Source organism: Anser brachyrhynchus (assembly GCF_964034855.1).
Source record: "Anser brachyrhynchus genome assembly, chromosome: 2".
Taxonomy (NCBI): Eukaryota; Metazoa; Chordata; class Aves; order Anseriformes; family Anatidae; genus Anser; species Anser brachyrhynchus.
The window spans coordinates 62,259,374-62,281,821 of NC_137695.1; the positions used below are offsets into that span (position 1 = coordinate 62,259,374).

General features: G+C 40.1%; 1 protein-coding gene across 4 annotated transcripts in view; it reads left to right on the plus strand.

The window, feature by feature from the left end:
• ITGA9 (integrin subunit alpha 9) overlaps positions 1 to 22,448 on the plus strand; it is a 217,488-nt gene that overhangs the window by 101,361 nt on the left and 93,679 nt on the right. For all 4 annotated transcript variants that reach the window (XM_080581503.1, XM_080581504.1, XM_080581505.1 and 1 more), the window contains exons 16-17: positions 8,247 to 8,402; positions 21,609 to 21,685. In XM_080581503.1, the coding sequence (XP_080437629.1) occupies positions 8,247 to 8,402; positions 21,609 to 21,685 (233 nt within the window). The remainder of the gene's footprint in view (positions 1 to 8,246; positions 8,403 to 21,608; positions 21,686 to 22,448) is intronic.

A 22,448-nucleotide genomic window follows, 5' to 3' on the forward strand; every position in this document is an offset into this window, starting at 1 on the left:
AAATACTGCCTCTTTCATTTAATAGTGGAAGAATAGACGTTGATCATATTTCCTCCCAGGACCCTATCATGGAGTTATACATTATCCCATGACTGAAAGATGGATTCATATTTTTGTGCATAAGTACCTCCAGATTTCTTAACTAAATTGTTCTCCTCTCAATGGTATGTCAAAAGAAAGTAAATTAGCACCATACTTCTTATGCATGCAGCCTGTTTCTCTGATGCAGGCAGGCAGGGTGAGTAGTGTATTGCTTTCTTTGCAAGACTTTAAGGACCATTTCTGTCAGCTCTTTCATCTGAATTAAAATGCTGTCAGTAAAAATGTTGATGATAACCTTCTTTCTATCTTCTTTTGCTGAAGATGATTTTTCTTTCGTTCAATCCTGACACAATGCTACTAATCTAGTCTTTTAGTTGTTTCGTGTAGGAAACTGGGCTTAAGTAGAACGTTTCTGTGTCCCTTAGTGTTTTTATAAACCTTTGTTGATGCTTTTCGACACAACAGTTGTTGAAAGAATCTCAACAGCATAGTGTCAGGCCTTCAAATCTAGTCTACTTTAAATGAAGCATTCATTAAAATATTTGTTCCATCACTATTAATATTAAAATATTTGTTCCATCGCTATTGTGATGTTCTGTAGTCATCCAGATTTTCAGTTTTCTGCCCTGACTCTCTGAACTTCCAGCAGAAATGCAGCCACCTAGACTATTGGAGATACCAGGCTTAGAACCGAGGGGACCTTTGCCAGGTGGTACAGACCCATGCTTTTCTCAAACAAATCTGCTTCAGTTCTAGTTCAGTTCAGCCCATAGATGTTTGATCTACTCATAATAATGTATCTCCCAGTGACTTACTAGATATGAGAGATGTATGAGAGTGTGAGATACAGTGCACCCTAAGACCCAGATCCAAGAAAGTGTATGGATCTTCTCTCAGTTTGCATAAAACTGTTAGATGCTTTCTCCCTTTGAGTAAGTGTAGGTACCTGCAAATGGGAACAGGCATTGAGAGTCTGCCACATTGTGGGGTGGTCAGTGGGAAATGCTGAGGAGTGTGTCCTATGTCCTCGTCCTCCCTATGCTCCTGTGTCCTCTACAGAGCTTTAGGAGGAACCTTTTGATTACTTACCCATTCCCTCTTGGAATTAAAGGTGCTTCTGCCCTTTCTTTCAACAGTCGGGAGAAAATCCATCTGGAGAGTGAGAGAATGAGAGAGAGGTGGCTTTTTCTTACAGACCAGTTTATACGTGGCAGGTTGAGCTCAGGGAAAGGCTGAAGCACATAGTGTCTTGGAGCATCCCCCAGCCAGCAGCCATCACCTGTGGGACTGCTCCGTGCATTCAGTCTGAGCTGCTGCCCTCAGTGAAAGGGGTGCAGGATCAGCAAGAAGGGCTCATAATCTCTGTGAGCTGTGGTTTTGGGAATCAGCTGGGAGGGTGAGTTCTCAACCACAGTCCTTGTCTCTGAGGACAGTTTGCATGTTAGATTTTGCACTGAAAATTTGTTGGATGACATACACTCAGCTGGTTTTACCTCTAGCCAGATGTATACCGTAAGAAAGTGAACAAGCTATGGACATCCCAACTTTTAGCAGACTTGTTACCGTATTCTATGGCCCAGGTGCCAAAGCTCTTGGACTTCTCAAACAGCTTCATACCGAGACCTCTGTGTTTAGCCTTTCCATCAGTGTTGGAGGGACATGCTGTATAAAGACAAAACAGGTAGTTGGATTAACTCAAATTCTGGACTCTGTGTGTTTTAAGACAGTGTTAAAGGAAATCTCTTTAAGGCCTGGTTTTGATAAAATGTCATATCAGCAGAATATGAAATGTGGTAAATCCAGTGGAAAAGACAAGTATACTATAGGGTTACATATGTGCAGGAGGAGTCTGGATTTAATTATTGTCTCAATTCAGTATGTATTTCACTACTGAAATATATTATACTTTAAGAAAGAGTAAAATAAATATTTTAATTGCTTCCCCGGTTATTTCTTCTTGGATTCTCTTTGTGAAATGAAGACCTGAACTTGGGTGAGCATTGAACTCATCAGCTCTCAGCATTTTTTCTAGTTGCTTATATTTCAGTGCTGTTGATATTGCAGGTAGCTGTTTTTACGTTACAAGGATAGCTGTGGCCAGCCTGGTATGAGGCAAAAAGCTGGGTGTCTGAGCTATGTTTTCTCCTTTACTCTGTTTCCATATTAAATAGAATAAAATTAGAAAAGAAAGATCAAGAGTGAACCTTAAAAGAGAGAAAGAAATGGGTGATTTGAAAAACAAAAGACAAAAGAACCCCACCCTGGAACTTTTAGACACAATGAAAGACACAACATTAAACTGTATGGTTAGGGTGTGGGGAAAAGAAAACAACACCAAAACTGTAAAACCATATTGTCATAATGTGTTTTATAGTATTGAGCTGGAAAATCAAGGTCTGAGCTCAGTAATGAGTTACGTTGTGCTTGGGTTGCATGTGATGACTTCTGTCACTGATTACCGTGAAAGATCATCAGTAATATATTATTGTTAAGTCTCTGTAACCTCTGACATGGAGTATTGAGGCCACTGATTGCAGTCTCTCGCATGCTGACATCGGTAATAGCTTTATCACTCCCGGGCTGATAGCAGGAAGCCAGACACACAGGGATGAGGAGCACTTAGTTAAACTCAGAGTGAGCTTCTACCCAGCTGGAGTTGGGACTCCCAGCCCTTCCCTCACCATCTCAGGGTGTCCCTCCCATGCACACAGGCTCCTGGGCGCCTGGTGTTTGTTTAGGACTCCATTCCCTCAAGGTCTGCTATTTTCTCCACTACAGCATCTTTCCCATTATCAGTGTTTGAAGCAAGGGTTGCTGACCTGATGGAAACAGTTGTTTGCCAGATGAACACATTTGGGATGAGGACAAAGGAAGCACTCCCATTCCTTCAAACAGTAAATAATGCCGGAGTGTGCAACACCCTGCAAGTCCTTTGCTCTTTTTTGCTTCTCTAAACTTTGGGATTCTCCAGAAGCCTTGTAATGTTTGAAGTTTAGCAACAAAGACTGTTTGCCTTCTTGTTGAATTGTAGCTGTCACAAGATCTTAAAAGAAAACAGAAGCACAGATTATTGAAATGTTAGGCCTCTGATTGCTTTCATATGCTATTAATTTGACAAAAATTCACCAATAATGTTTTAAATGAGCTTTTACCAACCAAATAATCTTCCAGTTTTGTCTCCCCACTGGAACGGACTTAGCAGTTGTATTTTTTCCCGTTAGACTACAGAACTGTCTAAAATGTGTGTGTGCGTGTTTATATGTTATGTGCAGAATGGAAACTCTTCTAGATGACTTTGGCATGACTGTGTTTTGTCTGCTCTTGCAGTGGGGAGATACAAATGCTAAAATCACACCAATCTGAAAAAAATCATTTCAAGCCTTAGAATGTCTTGATCAAAGTAAATACAGATGAGAGGGAGAGGAAGGCTCTCCTGGGGACGAAGGTGTTTTTTTCTGTTGCATAGGATTAGTAGGAGGTTGAAGGTAGTAACTTGCACCATGTGTTAAGAATTGGTGCTGTGAGGGGTCTAAGCTTGTCTGTAGTTTAGATTTGCAGTAAGTGTTGCAAAGAACAGGGCAAACAAGTTAAGTTGCTTCTTGCTCATTTTCAGGTACGGGAACGAGACCTATGCATTCATTTGTCTGAAATGAATGCAAGTTTGTCTCCCAGTTTGTACTGAATTGAATGCACCAAAGTCTTTTATCCTGAATGACTTACAGTTCAGGGAGCGAGGCTGAGATAATAAGAGAAATTAATTCATTTTAAAGTCATACACTGTAATCTTATTGATTCATGAGCCATAATATATGAAATATCGGCTGCAGGTCTTAATAAACATATGATAAATTGTGGAAGTAGTTGGCTTTGGCTCTGAAGGCTGGTGGAGGTTTGAGTCATTTCTGAAACCACTGAGCAGGGAACTATTTATCCCTTGGCACCGAGCTGAGGACATACGTGGTAGTGACCTGCAAGCTGACTAAAGTGTTATGCCGGATTAGCATTAGCACCATGGCTTTATATGTTTTACAGCATTAATATCTTATCTATTAAACTAGGATTGTCAAATATATTTTGTGTGTTTTAGGCCTGTAAAAATGCTTATAGTCTATTATTAGTGCTTGTTTAAAACTTGAAATAAATATGTTTAGACTAGAAGTTTCAAGTTAAATGTTTTTAAAAGCCAGGTTCTCAAATTCATTCTTAGTCATCAAGCTAAACAAAGCTTAATTCTCAGAAGTACTGAAAAGCTGTTCTGAATTCACTGAAAGCTCTGAAATTTTGCATGGGTTGATGCCCTCCGGATCAAGCCAGAGAGTAGAAAAAAGGCCTGATAGAGCAGATAACTTTCCCGAAGGGAATAACAAGAGAAACACTCAAAAGATGTGAACAAGGACGAGAAGCAAGGGGCAACGATAGAAGTCATTGCTAATGGCAATATGTATTTCCTCATTCAATGCTATTGAAAATGACTTCATACTCACTTAATGGTTTGTTGCTATTAAAGGGCCACATTTCCTCCTTTACTCCTGCAGGACTCTTGCTGTGGATTGTAGAGAATATTTACATATCAATTTATTTCTCAGCCCATTGGCCATAATTAAAAATGGAATTTGGCACTCTTCAGAGTCCCTGCTGGAGACTTTCACCTTGTAGAAGAAAGGGGATTAGACGTGATGATTTATTGGGCTCATGTACAGTCCCCTGACTGTACTGTGGCATTGAGCCGAAAGAAAGCTGAAATGGTATACAGTCCTCTCTGGCAACTGCTCACACCATGAGCAGAGCAAATCCTATCCCTATAATAAAACCCTGTCCTGTTTCATCCAAATTTTCCTAAGTTTCTGATGTGTGTGGGCTTTTGGTAGCACAAAGTTAGTGTTGGAGAAGACAGTGTCTGCCTGACAAGGCAGGGTATGCCTCTGTGAGGCTGCAGTCTGTGTTTATGTTGTCACGGCGTGCCTTAAGCTGTGCCTACTAAAAAAAAAAAAGGCAGAAAACAATTTCCTAAAATCATCACGCTCTATTGTAGAGAGGGAATTGAAATCCTGTTCAGAATCACAGCTATGACATTTGATCAGTGCTCTGTGATTCTTTCTCAGGTTTTTAGGACCCCATAGGTACAGAAGCCAAACAGAAATGCAGTCATGAATCTGACAGTGGCTTGCTTACTTGCTTTTTTTTCTCTCCTGCGAAGCCAGACAAAAAAAAAAAAAGGAAAACGTATGTTGCTGTGCCCAGCTTCTACCACAGAATTAAAAAAAAAAAAAAAAAGTGTATTTATTTGGGGTGATTGTTCTGGGAGAGTAGATGGCAAGCCAGCTCTTTGTTAGGGTGAGCTTTCAGGAGTCTTTTGAAACACCTCTAAGCAACTTACTACTTTCTTTGATGCTTTTAAGTGTGCTGTTTTTGGACTTGGAGTTCTTTGTCATCACTTGATAATAGTGAGGGAGAGCACCTTGATTAAAAAAAAAAAAAAAGCTTGTTTGTACCAAAACAACTTTTTCATCAACTCAGTGTAGTCATGCAATGTGCCTCAGAGGAAAAGATAGAAAGATCCAGACAAAGGAATACGTCTGGCAAGGGCTGTTTCCTCTGCAGAGAGTTTGCTGGTGGAAGGACGATGTGCTGGGACTGAAGTGTATTGATTTCTGCAAAGCCTTATTGCAAAAGTTTCTTATGTCCAGGATGAAATCTGGTCAGAAAGAGAAAAGGGGAAAAAATAAAACAAACAAAACCACCCTAGAGAAATGGCTTTTAGAACAGGCAAACTACATGGTGTAGCTGATGGGGAAACGTGCCTTACCTTTAGGTCCCTGGTCTAATTCAGGCACAGCAAAAACTTGCACCAGTTTAGTGACATCCAGGCTATACACATGTTATTTATTATTATTACTCACTGAACACTTGTTATAGGGTAGTTTCTGTCGATAATGGGAACTCCTCGAGTATTATGCTTGTTTTGATGTCCTCCAGACATCTTTTCCAGCTAACAGAGCTGTGCTGTCCATGTGCCGTGACTTGCCAGGGATGCTTTTTAACAGTTCAGAAGTGTCTTTAACATTTGACACTTCCTCGGCATAGTGAGGAAAGGTGAATGCATATAAAAGCTGCTTGTAGAAACCATTCCCCTTAGCAAATCTGCTTCAGTTGGGCCATGTAACTGAGAGAAAATACAACAAATACTTTCCTTGATTTGAAGAATTTTTCAGTCTGTCTCAAACCTGATTGTCATTGCATCTTTCAACTTTTAGAAATCAGGAATACTTCAGGAATACTTAAAGGTGGTCCATGTGCAGTGTCACCAGTACATGATCCAATTACTGGAAGCAGGTAGACTGTCCGAGAAAGAAAATGGGTGTATTTCCAACTTAAAATAATGCTTCTCCAGATTGCTTTTGGGCAAATATTCAGTATTTTCATTACGCACTCACTTCCCAGACAGTCTGTGGTATACCTGAGAGAGAGAACTGTCTTGTGTTTGTCTTAGGAAAAATCCCACATAATGTTGTCTTCGTGTTTTAAGATTGTGAGCAGAAGGGACTGAACATGTGGCAAAATTAATAACTGGGTAGGATTCATACTTGCATCCTTAATTAAAGACAAGTGGGTATGTGAAATACATTTCCCCAGGGCTGTGGTGGAGGAATATCCACACATGTAATTAATCTAGCTGCTGGAAGTCACAGTTTCACCACTAAAATGAAACAGAAAGAGACACCAGTGAACAATATGGGCACACTCCAACATTCATTGAAGTAAATGGGAAACTTGTCTTTTGACTTCAAAGGGCGTTGGACTGAACCCTGCAAGATCATACTAAAACACTTAAAAGTCATTAAGCATTTACTCTTGCCATACTGCAGTACCAGACCTAGAAAAGCTATAGGTGGATTTTAATTTGACTCACTGCCTACAGTTTTAATTGCTCTGTGTTGACACAGTTGGCTGCATAGGGTTGGATTAGGTGGTGATTTGCCTGATGAATTGTTGTGTTTCACTGCTGCCTCATGGTATGCTTTTTATGGTCTTGTTTCTGTGTATGTGTAGTCTTCTCGTATGCTGATACAATCCTCACTGAAGTTATTACACGTGATTCTCTGGGAGAGCAAAACTAGTAGCTTCTGTGAATTTTAGCATTGGTATTTTCTAATCTCTCAGTGGCACAACTCCTACCCAAGGGAGTAGGAGTGGTAGAGGCTGAAGATGTTGATGTCTCATCCCTTTGAGGGATTCAAGGTGAAGTTGAGAGTTGGCCCATTTGAAGATTTGTTGTCCTTACTTATGGTATTTATCGCCTCAATCCGCATAGAATTTACACACAGTCTTTTAAGTAGCTGAAATTTAAGAGGGATGTTTGCCCATGAAAAGGTAGGATGTCTGCCAGTTCTATTTCCTGGTAAATTGGATTTTGGAAGTCAAGACTGAACAGAGCACAATGAGCACTTTATTTGTCTGATAGGATAAAAGAACAATGTGGCACCATTTATAGTACTTCTGGTGTGAAGCCTAGAACACAGTGATTAAAAGAAACTGAAAAACTTTCTTCCATATTTCCTGCAAATGTTACTGCTCTGAGGGTGGAGAAAGCTGTGAGTTTTCCTTTCAGAAACATGCTGGAAGATGGCTTTTCTTGGTCCTGCATGTCTGTGGCCTTAATTTTTATAGCTACATTTAACCATTCAATAATTTCATTAATACTGTGGGGAGCATGACAAAAAACAAAGGAAAAACACAAAAAACAAGGCCAGACGGTTTCATTTTTTTTTTTAAATGTGTGAAGCACAGTAGAGGTGACTTCAAAGTTGAGGATTGAGAAACCCCAGAGAAGACTTACTGTTTGCTTCCAAATTTTGCTGTACTAAAGGAAATACGTCCTAATTTATATATTTTTTAGAAAGTGTTTTGGTTTTATTGAAAAACACTTGGTTTGCAGGTGTGGCAAATGTGCCAATGACTTCAGTGGAACCAAGAGTACCAAAAGAGTAACTCATTTTTTGTTGGCTTTGTTTTGATCTTTCTTGTTTTGGTATAATGTGCTTTTTTCCTGTATGTCACTGAGCAGACCAAGGGGAACAGAGAAATCTGCTTCATGTCTGCAGTGTTGAATATAAGTTCCGCTTAAATTGTGTGTATAACTGTTGTGTATAAAAATCTGCTTGTTTGTATGTGAAGGTAATATCTCTGTCCACTTTCTTTTACAGAAAAGAGTCAAAGATGTCATATCTCCAATTGTATTTGAAGCTGCCTACAGTCTTGGGGAACATGTGCTAGAAAGAGGTAAAGAGGACAAGGAACTACCTCCTCTCAAGCCCGTTCTCCGCTGGAAGAAAGGACAAAAGATAGCACAAAGGAATCAGGTCAGGTTTGGACTATGTTATTGCCCTAGGCCCGTGGCATGCTCTAATCCTGAACTGACAGGAGAAGTGGATGTAAAAAATGATGGCAAAGCTTAGAGCCATTGTACCCAGTAGTCTTTTTGTATTGTCCCTACTGTTTCTGATGTCATTGCTCTTCCATGAGGTAGTAAAGAATTGTGCTGACAGGGTTGGGCAGCAAAAGGTGAGGTTACTTGCTTGTTTCAAACTGTTTGTGCTGGGCAGAAAGACATTGAATGAGGGAAAGGGTGAGAAAAGTGCTGCTCCTTCTGGTTTTTCCCTTTCTGAATGATGGAAGTCTTTCTCATGAAAGACTTAGCCCCAGCTTTTCTTTCAGGTCAAGGCTTTGTTAGCCTTGTAGGGACAGGGTTGGGTCCAGGAAGGGACACAGGGACTTTACCCACCTGCAGGAGGGAAGAATGATGGTTGGAATTAAGAATACCTTGCTTGGCCCACTGCCCTCTTTTCTTGAGGGCTCCTCACATCCAATCATGTGGCAGGGGAAACCCCTTCTGCTGTTGTTATTGCAGAAAATGCTTTACTGAAATAGTGATTCTGTTTCAGAAAAAAGTGAAGTGTAGGTACAGCAGTGTATAAATAGGATCTTGTTTTGCTCCTTTGCATTTCAGAACAGTCTTTTTTAATTTTGGTCAGAACAAGAGAATTCATATAATTTTCAAACACTCATCATTTAGAGAGTGGGGATCCTTCTTTCCCCCAAAACATTCCCTTAGGAAATGAAGTGTACGTGGTTGGGCTGCCTGTCTGTTCATCTGTCTTGACCTCACTGGTATCTTTGGAAAATTTTGGGCCGTTTTGACGAGAGTTATCAAGACAGTGCTTATGAAGGTATTAAACATATTCAAGGTTCATGAAAGCAGGTCAAGGAGAGAGACCCCATTAGTGACCTTTCAAAAGGCTCCAGTTTGTGTGTGGTCCTTTTAGGTGCAGGACAGCCTGCCAAGGAAGGAGCCTGCAGGACAATTCCACCTCCTGCTGTGCCAGGACTGGAGCATCCAACCGTGAGGCTTGAGGCTCTGCAGGGAAATCAGACGACTGTGGCTTGCAAAACTTCTTCATTTGCAGAATCACGGGATAATTTAGCCTAGAAAAGACCTTTGGAGATCCAGTTCCTTGCTCAAAGAAGAGCCAACATAAAAGTTAGATCAAGTTTCTTGGGGTTGTATCCAGTCAAGTTTGATTTCCAAAGCATACTTATAGAGTTACGATTTGGTATAGCTTCTGAATAGGAAACGTTTTTTTTTCCTTTAAGCTCTGAAAAGTTTGTCTGGAATTTTAGGCTTTTTACAGTGGATTGTTAAATCTATTTTTTTTTTTTAACCTTGGGAAGTTTGATATATAAAGAGATGCTTGCATCATCATCTGTAGCATTGCTTTCTGATGCTGCTCGTAAGGATATTCTGTTGCACTGAAACCTACAGGTCCCTAAATACTACTCAAACAAACAAACAAACAAAAAAACAAAAACAAAAAAATGTCATATACCCAAGTGTTTGGAATTGCATTTTGCTGTAATTCTTGTACTTAGAGAACTGAGTATTTAAGTTTATGTTTAAGTGAATGAATGACAAGGGAATCGAATAATAACTTATTTTTATGAAGAGGGATGGTGTGTCTCTTAAGTACCTGAATGTTGCATTGTTGCAAACACACAACAGGAATTTGTAGAGAACTTTGGAACCTGTGCAGTGTGATGGAAACTGAATGTTACATGAACTAAACTGGTTGGACACTTTACCCACTGGCTTTAAACTCCAAAGGTCACATCTTGCCCTGCAGGCATACTCTCAGATCAATATTAAAATACCTAAATACTGAGATTATAAAGCAGAAACAAAAATATGTTGGGAATTTCCCTGACTTGTTTTCTTGTGTAATTTGGATGAGAGGGAGCCAGTTTAACAATCCCTTTCCATTTGCTTTCCAGATGTTCACTTAGCTTAGTAAGAAAAGGATTTTGACATGGGGTGTGCCTGCAAGTGTGCTTTCAGCTAAGGAAGTGGGCAGAGCTTCGCATTCAGCGTAGCAGTCATGGTGACAAAGCCCTGGCTGAGTAGCCTCGAGGCACTGTGACAGGATCCTCAAAGACCGATTTCATGGAAAAATCGGGGCTTAGTGTTCTCTCTTAGGATACTTGTCATCTTGCAAGCAGAATTGTTTTTAAAGGCCAAGAGGAATAGTAGGAAACAAAGTTTATGTAACAAAGGACTTGCATTTTCAAAGAATATAACGATTCTGGAGAGATGTTACGTTTTGGAAATCCAACTCAGAAAAGATCTAGTAGGTTCTGTTTTCAGAAGATCCAACTCCCTCTGAATATCAGCTCCAGATAACGTTGAGATAAGTACTTAGCAGGAGAAGCACAGGTACCACATTTAGCTTGTGAAAACAGCAAGATTTCAAAAGGGTAGAGGCAGATGGACAAGTATAGTATTAATGCTAGTACTGAAGTCTTTAAATGTAGCTAGTGGTGTGTGATTTCAGAAGTCTTAGATCCTGTTGATCCAGTGAGAAGTGGCATTTTGAAGCTGGAAATGTTGCATCTGTTGCTTCAAGGTACCTGTTGTTACAGGTTGATGCTTTGCTGATAAGCTCAGGTGGCTAACTTCTGCGAATGAAAGTGGCAGAAGATGATGGAAATAATGAACAGTTGATGAAATGGGAGGGAGCTGTAACTGGGCAGGAGAGGGGGAGACTTCCATCTGTCAATATCCTGCTTCAGGTCTGTTAGACCCACTTGAAAAGCCACACATCTTGCAAACATGCAGGCTTCATAGTCACTTGGATATGATTTTATTTAAGCTAAAGTGATGTCAAAGCTGAAACGATTGCTTCAGTGGATTTTAGTTTGTTTTTCATGACCCAGATGTTCCCTGCACGTGTGCATGACTTCCCTCAAGGAGAATTACAGCACTATGGTTCACAAACAAGCAGGTAGGAAAAAGTATGAAGTAACCTCTTGATGTAAGAATTAAAGGTTATATTGAACATACAAAGTTCTTCATGGTGCTTTGCACCAATGCATTAAGGAGTCAGCTTGGAAACAGTTCATAGGCACCCACCAGTGGGAAGGTGTATCCCTTACTGGTGGCATAACCACTGAAGAGGATTATGTTGGGTATTCATTCTTTAAATCAGTTCTTTAAATCATTACGTTGTATGTGAGAAAACTGTCTTGTACTAATTGATTAGACCAAAACAGAGCTAGAGTTAGTAAAGGATTGCATTGATGTGGTTTTCATTCAGAATGCCTTAACTTATTTAACTTATTGATCGTGTTTATTTTAAAATAATGCAACTTCTACTGTAAGGCAGTGCAAAAAATGCTTGTATTTAAAAACAAACATACCTATGACTATTCAGGGAGGGGAGCCTCCTTTTCCTAAATGATCTGGCCTTAAGGCAATCAGAATATGATAAATAGTTTAAACTTCTGAGTAATTTGAGGAAAAGGATCTTCACAGAAATTTCCTAATGAGCATGATGCTATTGTGGGACTTCATGCATTGGCTTTTTTTTTTTTCTAAGCAAAGAGGCTCTCCTAGTTCAAAATAATGTAACTACACTGGTCCAGGATACAGCAACAGTTGATTTCTCACTAACTTAGTCATTTTCTAGAGTTCTTGTATATGCTTACCAGAAACTATGGTTGCTATAGCTTGGTGTAATCATTTGTGGTAGCAAAAGCAAATTCTTACGGGCTATGTGTACATGTCTATTGATAGATGCCTTGGCAACTTTTGTACAATTATTGGGTGGAGACTGGTTATGTGGAGAAGATTACAGCCTTCCAAGTTGTCAGTGGCTAGCCAGCTCAGTTTTGTTCAAACAGAAAATCTCTGATGGATCAAGGTTGGGTGGAGAAACAAAGATTTTACTTTTTGAGTGTGTATTATGAACTTTAAAACTTCCCACCCTGAGGATGACTTTCCATTAACTTCCTCATTGCCTTCCAAATCCAGTTGCTACCTCCGTCCACTGGAAAAAATTAATAAATTTTCTTACTTCAGGGAAATTAATGTGTATTTAGAACATGGTTTGGCTTCGTTCATTGTAAGTGGTTTGTACTATAACATTTATTTTTGTATACCCACTGTATAAATACATGTCAACCAGGAAAGACAAAGATCTCCTGCCAAATACAGCGGGGATTTGTTCTGGTAGTATCCAGTAATGTATCTTAGAGTTTAAAATGTGGTATGCTAGAATTCTGTCTGTTTTGAATACTGTAATAAAATCACCTGCTGTTGTGTGGATGGAGACACCATTTTGTTATAGGAAAATATTCTCAGTAGATTTAATTGCGTCAGCGTCTTCAGGATTTTGGGAATGGTCTGTCATAAAACTGCTTATAAGAGACAGAAAATGTTTAGGACGTTCTGTTCCCAGCTATGTCAGACTTCCAGTGAGAGTCTGGGTACGGTGCTGCATCTCTGGGTGTCTGAGGCTGCACGTCTCTGGGACAGGCTTCACGTTTTTAAACCAAAGCACTATTTTTGGAAATACATGTTTGAAAAGTATTTGGACATAAACTAGCTTACTCGACAGGTATGAGAAAGCATAGGAGTATTTTTTATGAAGCTGAATTATGAACACCTGTAGTAATTTTGGCTTGCTGTGTTAATAATGGCACTCTCTGTTTTTTTAAAACATCCCCCCAATCAATATCTCACACTGAGCACAAGGCAGTGACAGATCTACACAGGTTGAAATGTAGTGTTCATCCACACAGCGTGATCCAGGTTTGCCAGTGGCACCTTCTTCAAAGCACAGAGATGCCACCATGCCTGCTTAAGTCAGGTCTCCACCAGCAAACTGAACTGTGCCTGGTGCGTTTCTAGGTGTTGGAGTGACATCTTTATCCTGATAGGCTGCCGGAGTGGCTCTTGCCGTGGTTTCAACCTGTGCCAGCTACTGCAAACCATTCCCAGGCATGGGTCAGCTGCTAGGATGCTCCAAGGGTCTTTCCCTGTCTTGGAGGCCAGGGCAGTTTAAGTTACTGGTACAGCTGAAGCCTCAGAAGCTTCATGTACTTGTCTGGAGCTGGATCTGTGGGAAGGGTGGCGATCAAATATTTTATACCCAGGCATATAGGAGATTTCTGGGAGACTGCAGGAGTCAGCCAAATTGCTGTGTTCCAGGTGAAACTTCTTGCCACTAAGCTCCCTTTCCTCCCTGGACAGGGCAAGCTCCCACATTCCCTTCTGCCTTTATTCTTGCAGAGATCTGCCGTGTGCCACTCTTCCTACTTTATCGCTGTTCTTTTTCCATCAGGCAGGGTGGGATTGCTGAAAATGATGCTTTCCACTCCTCCCTCTGCCATCCTTTTGGTAGTGTCAGTCTTTTGCTCTAGACAAGTTTGGTCAGAGTCAGTGCTGAACTGGCAGGGACCGGGTGCTGTTCATGCCAGGAAATCTGGAAAGGACCCACCCTGAGCATACACTGGATTAGGCTGAGTATTGCGTTCGTCTGCTCTTTTTTTTTTTTTTTTTTTTTTTTTGTTGAATGGCAATAATGAGGAAGGATTTACAAGTCTGGAAGAGATTCAGCGCTGAGTGAGAACAGCAGGTATCCAGATGTATTGTACCTCTGAAATGTTTGTAATTAGCAAACTTGCTGAAGTAAGAATTAGTGGAAATCAGTGCCTCTGGTATGCATGTTTCTATATGCTTGTTCTTAAGCAATGAAAGGCTTGGCCAGTAATTGTCCAACTTGTTTATATTCCTGCTTAGAGGCAGAGGCAAAACATCAGAGCTGGGAATGCATAAGACATGGTTTAGATCTCGTGGGCTTCCTGAAGAACAACAGCCAATATGACATGCACATGTGTGTGCGTACAGATATGTGCACCTGCATGTGTAAGCTGTGCTTGTCTGCCAGGGAGAGTCAGACTGCAAGGTGATCTTGTCTGAGGTGGTAGGACATGAGTTATCCAATTTAGTTTATGTGTTCTTCAAATAAATAGGTAGGAAAGTGAGAGATGATCACATGAACATTTGCAAGCTGAACCCTAACTTGAATTCCTGTTGGGTAATTTCTGCAGTTCCATGTAACTGCATGAACTTCATTTCCAAGCTACTCTGTGGATGGAGAATTGTAAGTGTAAGAGGGGACAGTTTCTACTTGTGTTGAGCTGTTAAAGAAAATCCTAATATACTTTAAAAGCCACACAGACAGATGACAGGCTTCATTAGCTCTCTTGATATTGTTTCAGGAGTTATATGAAGGGTCAGTAGAATTTAATTGGAATACCTAACATCTGGAGAGCAGATAATACGATAGTATTAGCTCGTTCAGTTCAGAGTACCTCAGTGCCACAAAATCCTTGTCAGTTCAGTGTAGCAGTCATAAAAACAAAACCACTGAAGTGCAGGTGAATTTTTAGGAGAGAACTTTCACACATCCTTGTGGGTCTAAAGGAGCTACAGGTAGACATAAATTGCTTATCTGATTATTCTTAAGCTTTGTGTTTCTAGCCATCAAAACAGTTGCCACATATAAATATATATATTTATTTATCATTGTTATTATGCTCTTATATTTCAAATCACGCTATTGTATGATGAGCAGCAATGGTTTTGACTCCTATGTTAAAATGTTTAAGTATGGAAGCATCCTTGGTGAAAGATTCATCTTATACAGTTTCAGTTTTGATGGTAGAAATAAGGACGTTTAGGGTAGAAAATGTTCTCAAATATCATTAAAAACGCTCCTGAGATGAAACAATTGAATTATTCTGTAGTCATCCAAAATAAATGGAAGACCATTTAAGATGAGACAGGAAAATATATTGAGAAATGTGCTACAGAAATCCATCCTATAGTGGTATTGGGAGATGGAACAATTAACCCGGTATGTCTTTCTCATCTTTGTTCTATGGATTTATAAGGTCTGAAATCTTGTATAATGAGAACACTTCTTGGATGATTAAACTGTTAATGATTTCAAAAAGAAAAAAAAAATGCCTCAGCCTGAAAAATGAGTGAGTCAGACTAGAAATCTAATAAAGCTCTGAAAGGCTTTGGGAGGTGTATTTCTATTGCCACCAATTGTAATTCTTCACCCCAGGAGAATACGAGGCCAAACGATTGCATTGTTAAATCCACTTACTGCTGTGAGGAATAACTAATACATATGCTTATTAATTTATGTTTGCATTCAATTGCTAACAGGTTTCATGCCTGATCTTTTCTAAATGGCTGATTTCATTTGGGAGTTCCTGTTCCTCTCGAAAAACACTTGAGTGTTTTTTCCCCTTTTTATCTTGGTGCTCCAGCCCGATTTTCAACACGTTCTGAAAGGTATAAATAGCAGGATAGAGCTGAAATAGGGGAGAAATTAATGCATTTGACCTTAGATGGCTTGACAAGTGTCAATGCACTAGTCGTGAGCCTTAGGCCCAGAGTCTTCCACTCTTCAGAATGGATGAATTTCCTTGTAGCCTTCCCCAGCTGGAGAGGTTCCACGTGTCATGAACCCTTATTAGTGTAATAAAATAATTACTACCATTCAGTTCCTGTTTTCTTATACTAATGCACTGTGAGTACCTGTTTTTTATGTGGGAAAGCGTGCTCTGATGAAGTCTACGTGGAGCTGAGGGAGCTTCCTGGCTAACCTGAGTCCCCTGCACCATGTGGTGCCAAGGTGGCTGCTCTTTGGTTTCATGGTTCAGATTTTGGCTAAGATTCTTCTCAACTCTTACAGCTTAGCTCCCCTGGTATTCCTGCCTTCGTCCTGTGTTTGCTCTGCCAGTTGTTGGAGGTGTTGTGGAAATCGTATGTTCTTAGTTTAGCCGGCGCATCTGATGAAATCCTGGAGAGCTTTTCAGAGTATTAATTGCATTTCTAGCAGGAATGTAACTCTGCTTTTTTGCACTTGGCTTAGCAGGATATTTGAATGGATCACTTCCATGAGTAGTATAGTGAAGTATTGGATGTCTGGGGGGAGCCAGTAACTATTTGTCTGCGGTCAATAGATCTGCAGGTAATAGCTTTATTTTGCAGGCAGATGGAAAACTTAAAGACAAAATGTAGGTCTAAAATCAGGCTCCTATATCTGGTTAAGCATATTAATATCCACGTGACTGATTTGTAAAGCTATAAAATAGGAAATAGTTCCTGGATAAGGCAGTGAGATTTGCTTACTGCTCAGTACTTTTGAAAATCAGATCACATATCCGTGTCCTTAAATATAGAGCTAGGAACTGAACTTCACCATGTAACATGCTGTCCCGGTTCCAGTTAGGACAGAGGTAATTTTCCTTCTAGTAGCTGGTAGGGTGCTACGTTTTGGATTAGGATGAGAAGAGCGCTGATAACGTGCTGATGTTTTAATTGTTGCAGAGCAGTGCTTACACCAGGCCAAGGACTTTTCGGCTTCTCGCTCTGTCCTGCCAGCGGGCAGGCTGGGGGTGCAGCAAGAGCTGGGAGGGGACAGACCCAGGACAGCTGACCCAAACTGGCCAAAGGGGTATTCCATACCATCTGGCGTCATGCTAAACAATATATAGGGGTGGCTGGACTGGGTGGGGGGGCCGACTGCTCGGGGATAGGCTGGGCATCGGTCAGTGGGTGGTGAGCAATTGCATTGTGCATCACTTGTTTCATACACATAATTAGTAGTAGTACTATTATTATTATTATTATTATCCTGTCTTAATAAACTGTCCTTATCTCAACTCACAGGCTTCACTTTCCCGTTTCTCTCCCCCATTCCAGAGAGGGAGGGGGGAGGGTGAGTGAACGGCTGTGTGGTGTTTAGCTGCCAGCCGGGTTAAACCACAACACATGCTAATAGGCATAGCATCAGGATCTGAAAAGTAAAAAAAAAAATAAAAAAAAAAAAAAGACTGGCAAGCCCTCTTATTCTTAGCAGTGCTTTTGTGTTACTACTGTGATGTGGTTTCTAAGGAATCCCTGCACATACTATAGGGTATGGTGACAATTTACAGGAAATCAGTGTAGAGACTGGAATGCTGTATTCTTAATCCAGATTACTGTGCATAATCTGTGTTCTGTTGAAGTATGTGGCACAGTTTGTGAATTTAAATGGATGGATCCTTGAGTTTCCGAAGGCCAGTTCTGCCACTTTGTAAGAGAGACAGTTTGAACTTTTCGTGGACTGATGTATGAAGAAGTAGTTAAAGACCTGATCTAGAGTGAAATCTCTTATCCAAACCATAAAGCAATGTGTTTTCAGTGTTCTTTTGAAAATCCCAGTTCTCCCCCTTCTCTTCAAGTGCTGACCTTCAGCTGTCACTTTCCTTTATCTCAGAGAAGATGGGCACAACTCTTACAGAACACAATATTGGCAACCTCTCAACGTCTTGATTGCACATTTTGGCTAAGACCTGAAATTTCTACTGCTTCTCTGAATTCTGGGGGGTTGAATGTCTTGAAATACTTTTTTCTTTGTTTATTGGATGATTTCCAGTACTTTCTGTGGGCAGGAGTGCCATAAACACAGGTTTTTTCACTTTTCTCTGTTTCCTGTTCTCTTCCCTACACCCAGAAACATAGATGTTTAATTTTAGATAGCCATTTAAAGAAACTGAAGCAATTTTGCAAATCAGGTTTGAAACCCTGGATTGCCTTCCTCTGAGCAGAGAGCACTGACCATTAGGCTCAAGTCAGGCTCATCCTTGCTTGGTTTCCTCTTGGTATCATTTCTTAGCAGTCCAAGATCAGCAACAAGAAAAATGGAGATACCTTTAACCACACTAACCAGCAGCTTTGTGCTTAAGGATGCTTTAGGTTGCAGGACTATGGATTTATCCTATTACTTCATAAGGCAAAGGATCGTATATTTATGTAAAATGTGGAATTTAATCCTTTACCTCTATTCAAGAGGTAAGCTGGACACAAAGGTACTTGCTACAAAGCCCTGAGGGCCTGTGTAGACACATCTTCCCTGTCAGCTGGCTCTAGGTCTCTTCTCACAGTACACTTATCAGATACAGATGTCTTTATTTGCTGTATAACAAGTATGTCTTAACGTAAGCTTTTTGGCTTACTTTCTGGAGGACTTGGGCAACATCCGCCTCTGCTAATCTTTCAGGATGTATCTGCCACATTCCTTGACCTCCCAAGAAGCATCTTCTTTTCTACCCAAAAAACTTGCCAGGCAGAATATCAGAAAACCACGTTTGTCCTGGATATTTGGTGACCTGGTGGGAACCGCTATGGAGCAGTTTCGTGTAGCTGCTGGGTCCTGCGCAGCAGGGGGGAATGCAGGGAGGAATCGTGGACTCTGAAATCACTGGATTTGCACTCTGCTGTGCTGTAGATCTGGGGATTGCAGGAAGGCTAGCAGACTCACTGTGCACACACATACAGTATTAGCTCTGTGCTTTACCGTGAAGATGTGTCCTAGAAACGTTGACGTTATTCAGTCTGTGCCGCTGAGCACACAAATACCTTTTTCGCTCTTGGAAATGCCAGACAGAAGTGTGGTGACCTTAAGAGATGCAGCTGTGTTTCTCATTCAGGACAATTTTTGTTCACCCCTTCCCACAAGCTTAAAAATTCTCTTGAATGTATTTCTTATGTAAAGAAGCTTCCTGACCATTTCTGATGAACGTGTTCAAAACTGTGAGGTAATTGGTACAATTGAAGTGGAATCCAGTAAGAATTTGAACTTCTGTAAAACCACTGTTCAGAATTTCTCCTCACCTTGAGCAGCAGCAACTGCAAAAATTGTGAAGTGTTTCCTATCCCCAAGGAATTTATTTCCTCCTACTTGCCTCTTTCCCATCCTGAATATTACGTACAGCCTAACGGTGTGAAGGTTGGTTACCTTGTTCAACACTTTCAATATGGAAAGAACTCTGTAAATCCCAAAAACTGTTATTTTAAAGCCAAAGCCACTTTAAAGATTGCTTAGAGCTAAAATTACTGATTATATTCTAGTAGTGCTTATGCATATCCCAACAATAGATGCTTGCTCTAACAACATGAAGCGCTGAATTAGGTACGGTTTCTGGCCTGAAGAAATCACAGTCCAAGTAGACCAATTAAGGGCACAGTAACAGAATGTATAAGCAGTGCTCACAAATGTTATGATGACTTACAGTGTGTTTACCACTTTTAATTCTTTAGGAGGGATTTGAAAAGGCAGGGATTAGTCAACTGGAAAGGCAGAAGATGCAACAGGCTGGGCAAGGGAAGGTTCAAGACTGCAGAGAAGAAAGTGGAGGAAGCAGAAGTGAGAAGTTACTGGATTGAGGCTGTAGCAGGGACACAAAAACAGGAGGTAGAATAGAAGCATGGCAAAATCTATTCAAACAAGGGGAATACTGGAGAACAGCAAAATAATCCAGACATATCATTAGCCTATGACAGATTGAACCAGTAGTGGCTGCCTGGATGGGTCCTAGCAGCTGTCTGGACTGGAAATCTTCTCCCTGCCCCCTCAAACCTGACTGGGTTCAAAATTAGCCACAAAAGTAAGAAGTTTGCTCCTACACATTTATAGATCTGGGGACTCATCATCCTTATTTATTTCTCCTGTGGTAGTGCTATGTAGGAACTTGAGTTTTATCACATAAAATATTCCTGATGTTTTTAAGAGTAGCTTGCTGTCCACTGCATGGTGTGTTGGAAGAGATATGTGCTCAGTAGTTTTAGAAAATGAGGTATTTCTTCATTCCTTGTGAAGAACCACATCTATGGCTTTAGTAACAAAATTCCAAGATTGTTAGGTAGTTACTTAAATGTATTTACAGTACTTGATTCTTTTAAAAGTGCAGGTCATATCTTTGATCACTCTGTTTCACTTTGCCAAGATTTCTGTAATGCAAATAGGGAAACTGTCAGGCAAGACTATTTTTGCAGTTTATTTTTCTTTCTCCTCTGAAGGTCCAAACAGTCTTTTCTATATATAGGTACTATGCTGGTTGAGGATTAGTGCTGAGAACCTTTGAAACTATACCTCTGAAAAGTACCATGTTTTGAGAGGGATTCCTTGTGCCAGTTCCTGTCCAAGGGCTATCATGATTCTTGTCCTTTGGTGTGGGAGCCTTTATTAAGGAGGAAAAGTAGTCTCAGACCTTGTGTTTAAACACACACCAATTTCTACATCTGAGATCATGAAGAAGCAAAAGGTGGGATAGTAAAATGAAAGCACAAAGTAAATCACCCCAAATGTACTCCCATTTTTCTTTGTCCTATTTGCAACTTAGATATCAAACTATGCTGTAGGTTGTACTGTTAGTCCAACACTAATTGATATCATAAAGGTGCAATCCTCTTTGGAGAGCTCTAAAAACACAGACAAAGGACAGGAAAAGGACTGCTCAACTGTTCAGAAAGGTATTAGTTGCTGTTCTTAACAGCAGGGGAAAATAACCACGATCCCGACAGCTTCTGAGTTTCTTGGCCACCAGGAATGTGTTCCTATCCTTTCCTTTACCTCTCTGTTGGCTGCCTCATTTAACTACGACAAATTGCCACAGAGATTCACGTAGGCTAATGGAGACTTTGTACATATTCCCTGTCTGTCAACATGCCATTCTTTTTGCTGCTTAGTGTGCTAACGGCTGGTGTTCTTTCACAAGTCCTGTTTTTATCAATCTGTTAAAGATCATAAATGATAGTCTTTATCACAAGACTGACAGTGGTCCTGTTATCCTAGGATATCACTGGGTAGATAACAGTCTGTAATTTTCTGTTGATCACAAGATAGCAGAGAGGTTTGCCACTGTTCACAAAGTTTTTTTTTTTTTTTTTTTAAAAAAAAAAATCCTTATCTTTGATGTAGAACACTGAATGTTTGCATGATTTCCTTTCTTCCAATTTTCAGGGCTGAAAATAGTTTCATTGATAGTTTATATTTTGTTTCATTTTCTTGTACATGTGTTGGAAAGAGGTGCCAGAAATATTGTGTGAGAGAAGTAATTCTTGTAAGATGAGAAGTGGGAATGGTTTGAGGAAAATCTCTGAGAGAGTCTGTTTTTGTTGAACCTTCTTGTTCAGTTAGAAGAGAATAAAGACTTTTTTGATAAAGATGAGGTTTGGCTTCCCTTGAGTTTCCTTAGCATTCACACTGCATATTCTGTATCACAAATTTTGGTGATTTTTTTTTTATTTCATCCAAACATGTTGCCTCTTTGGGGGAGCTTTAATCTTATACGTTTTATGCTATAACAGTTCTTTTCTTTGCTTTTCACAGACTGTTTTTGAGAGGAACTGTCAATCTGATGACTGTGCTGCTGATTTGAAACTTCAGGGTAAATTACTGCTATCTAGGTGAGTAGTTGAAGTTTTTTCTTTTTTCATTCTTATACGCTAGTACACCATTCATTTTATGTAAGATGTATTCAAAAATCAAAATGCAAATACAGTCATCTTATATCCAGACTAGGACATTGATAATGATGACATGTCTAGTGCAGTAAGGTCTCAAGATGTACACAGAGGTGTAGGTGTAAACTGCACACAGAAAAGCATTTTTGTTCCAAAAAAATGTCACACAAGGTTTTAGAAAAATATGTCTTCTATGGTTGTGATTCTACCCTACCCCAGCCTTTAATTTCTGAAATAGTATACTTTGCAAACTCTTGAAATACTGCACTCCTTTGTCTTTTTGTTAGTAACTCAGGGGGTGTCTGATTTCACTTTCTTCTGGGGTAATAAACCTTGTCAAATAGGCCAGAGGTGAAGTTCATGTTCTGTCCTTTGAGACTGGTGATCCTAGGAAAGCACCTATTGTTTTGTCAGGATGCAGTTATTCAATTTCGGGATAAATCAGGCTAAAGGTGAACATGCATCACTTCTGTTTCCTTTTTTTTCAGCATTTTAGCACATTTTTAGAAATGGAAGTGCTGATGTGAGTTATTTAATTGTGTGCCAGAGGTTTTGCTGTTTGCAGATGCTCTCCGTGAAATGCTTTGCTTTCAGGTCAGGAAAGAGGGGAAGAGAATTTGTTGCTTTTGAAAAGTGAAAAAAAAAAAAAAGAAAGAAACATGAATAGGAGATATACACATATTTTATGTAAGTCTACAGCATGCTG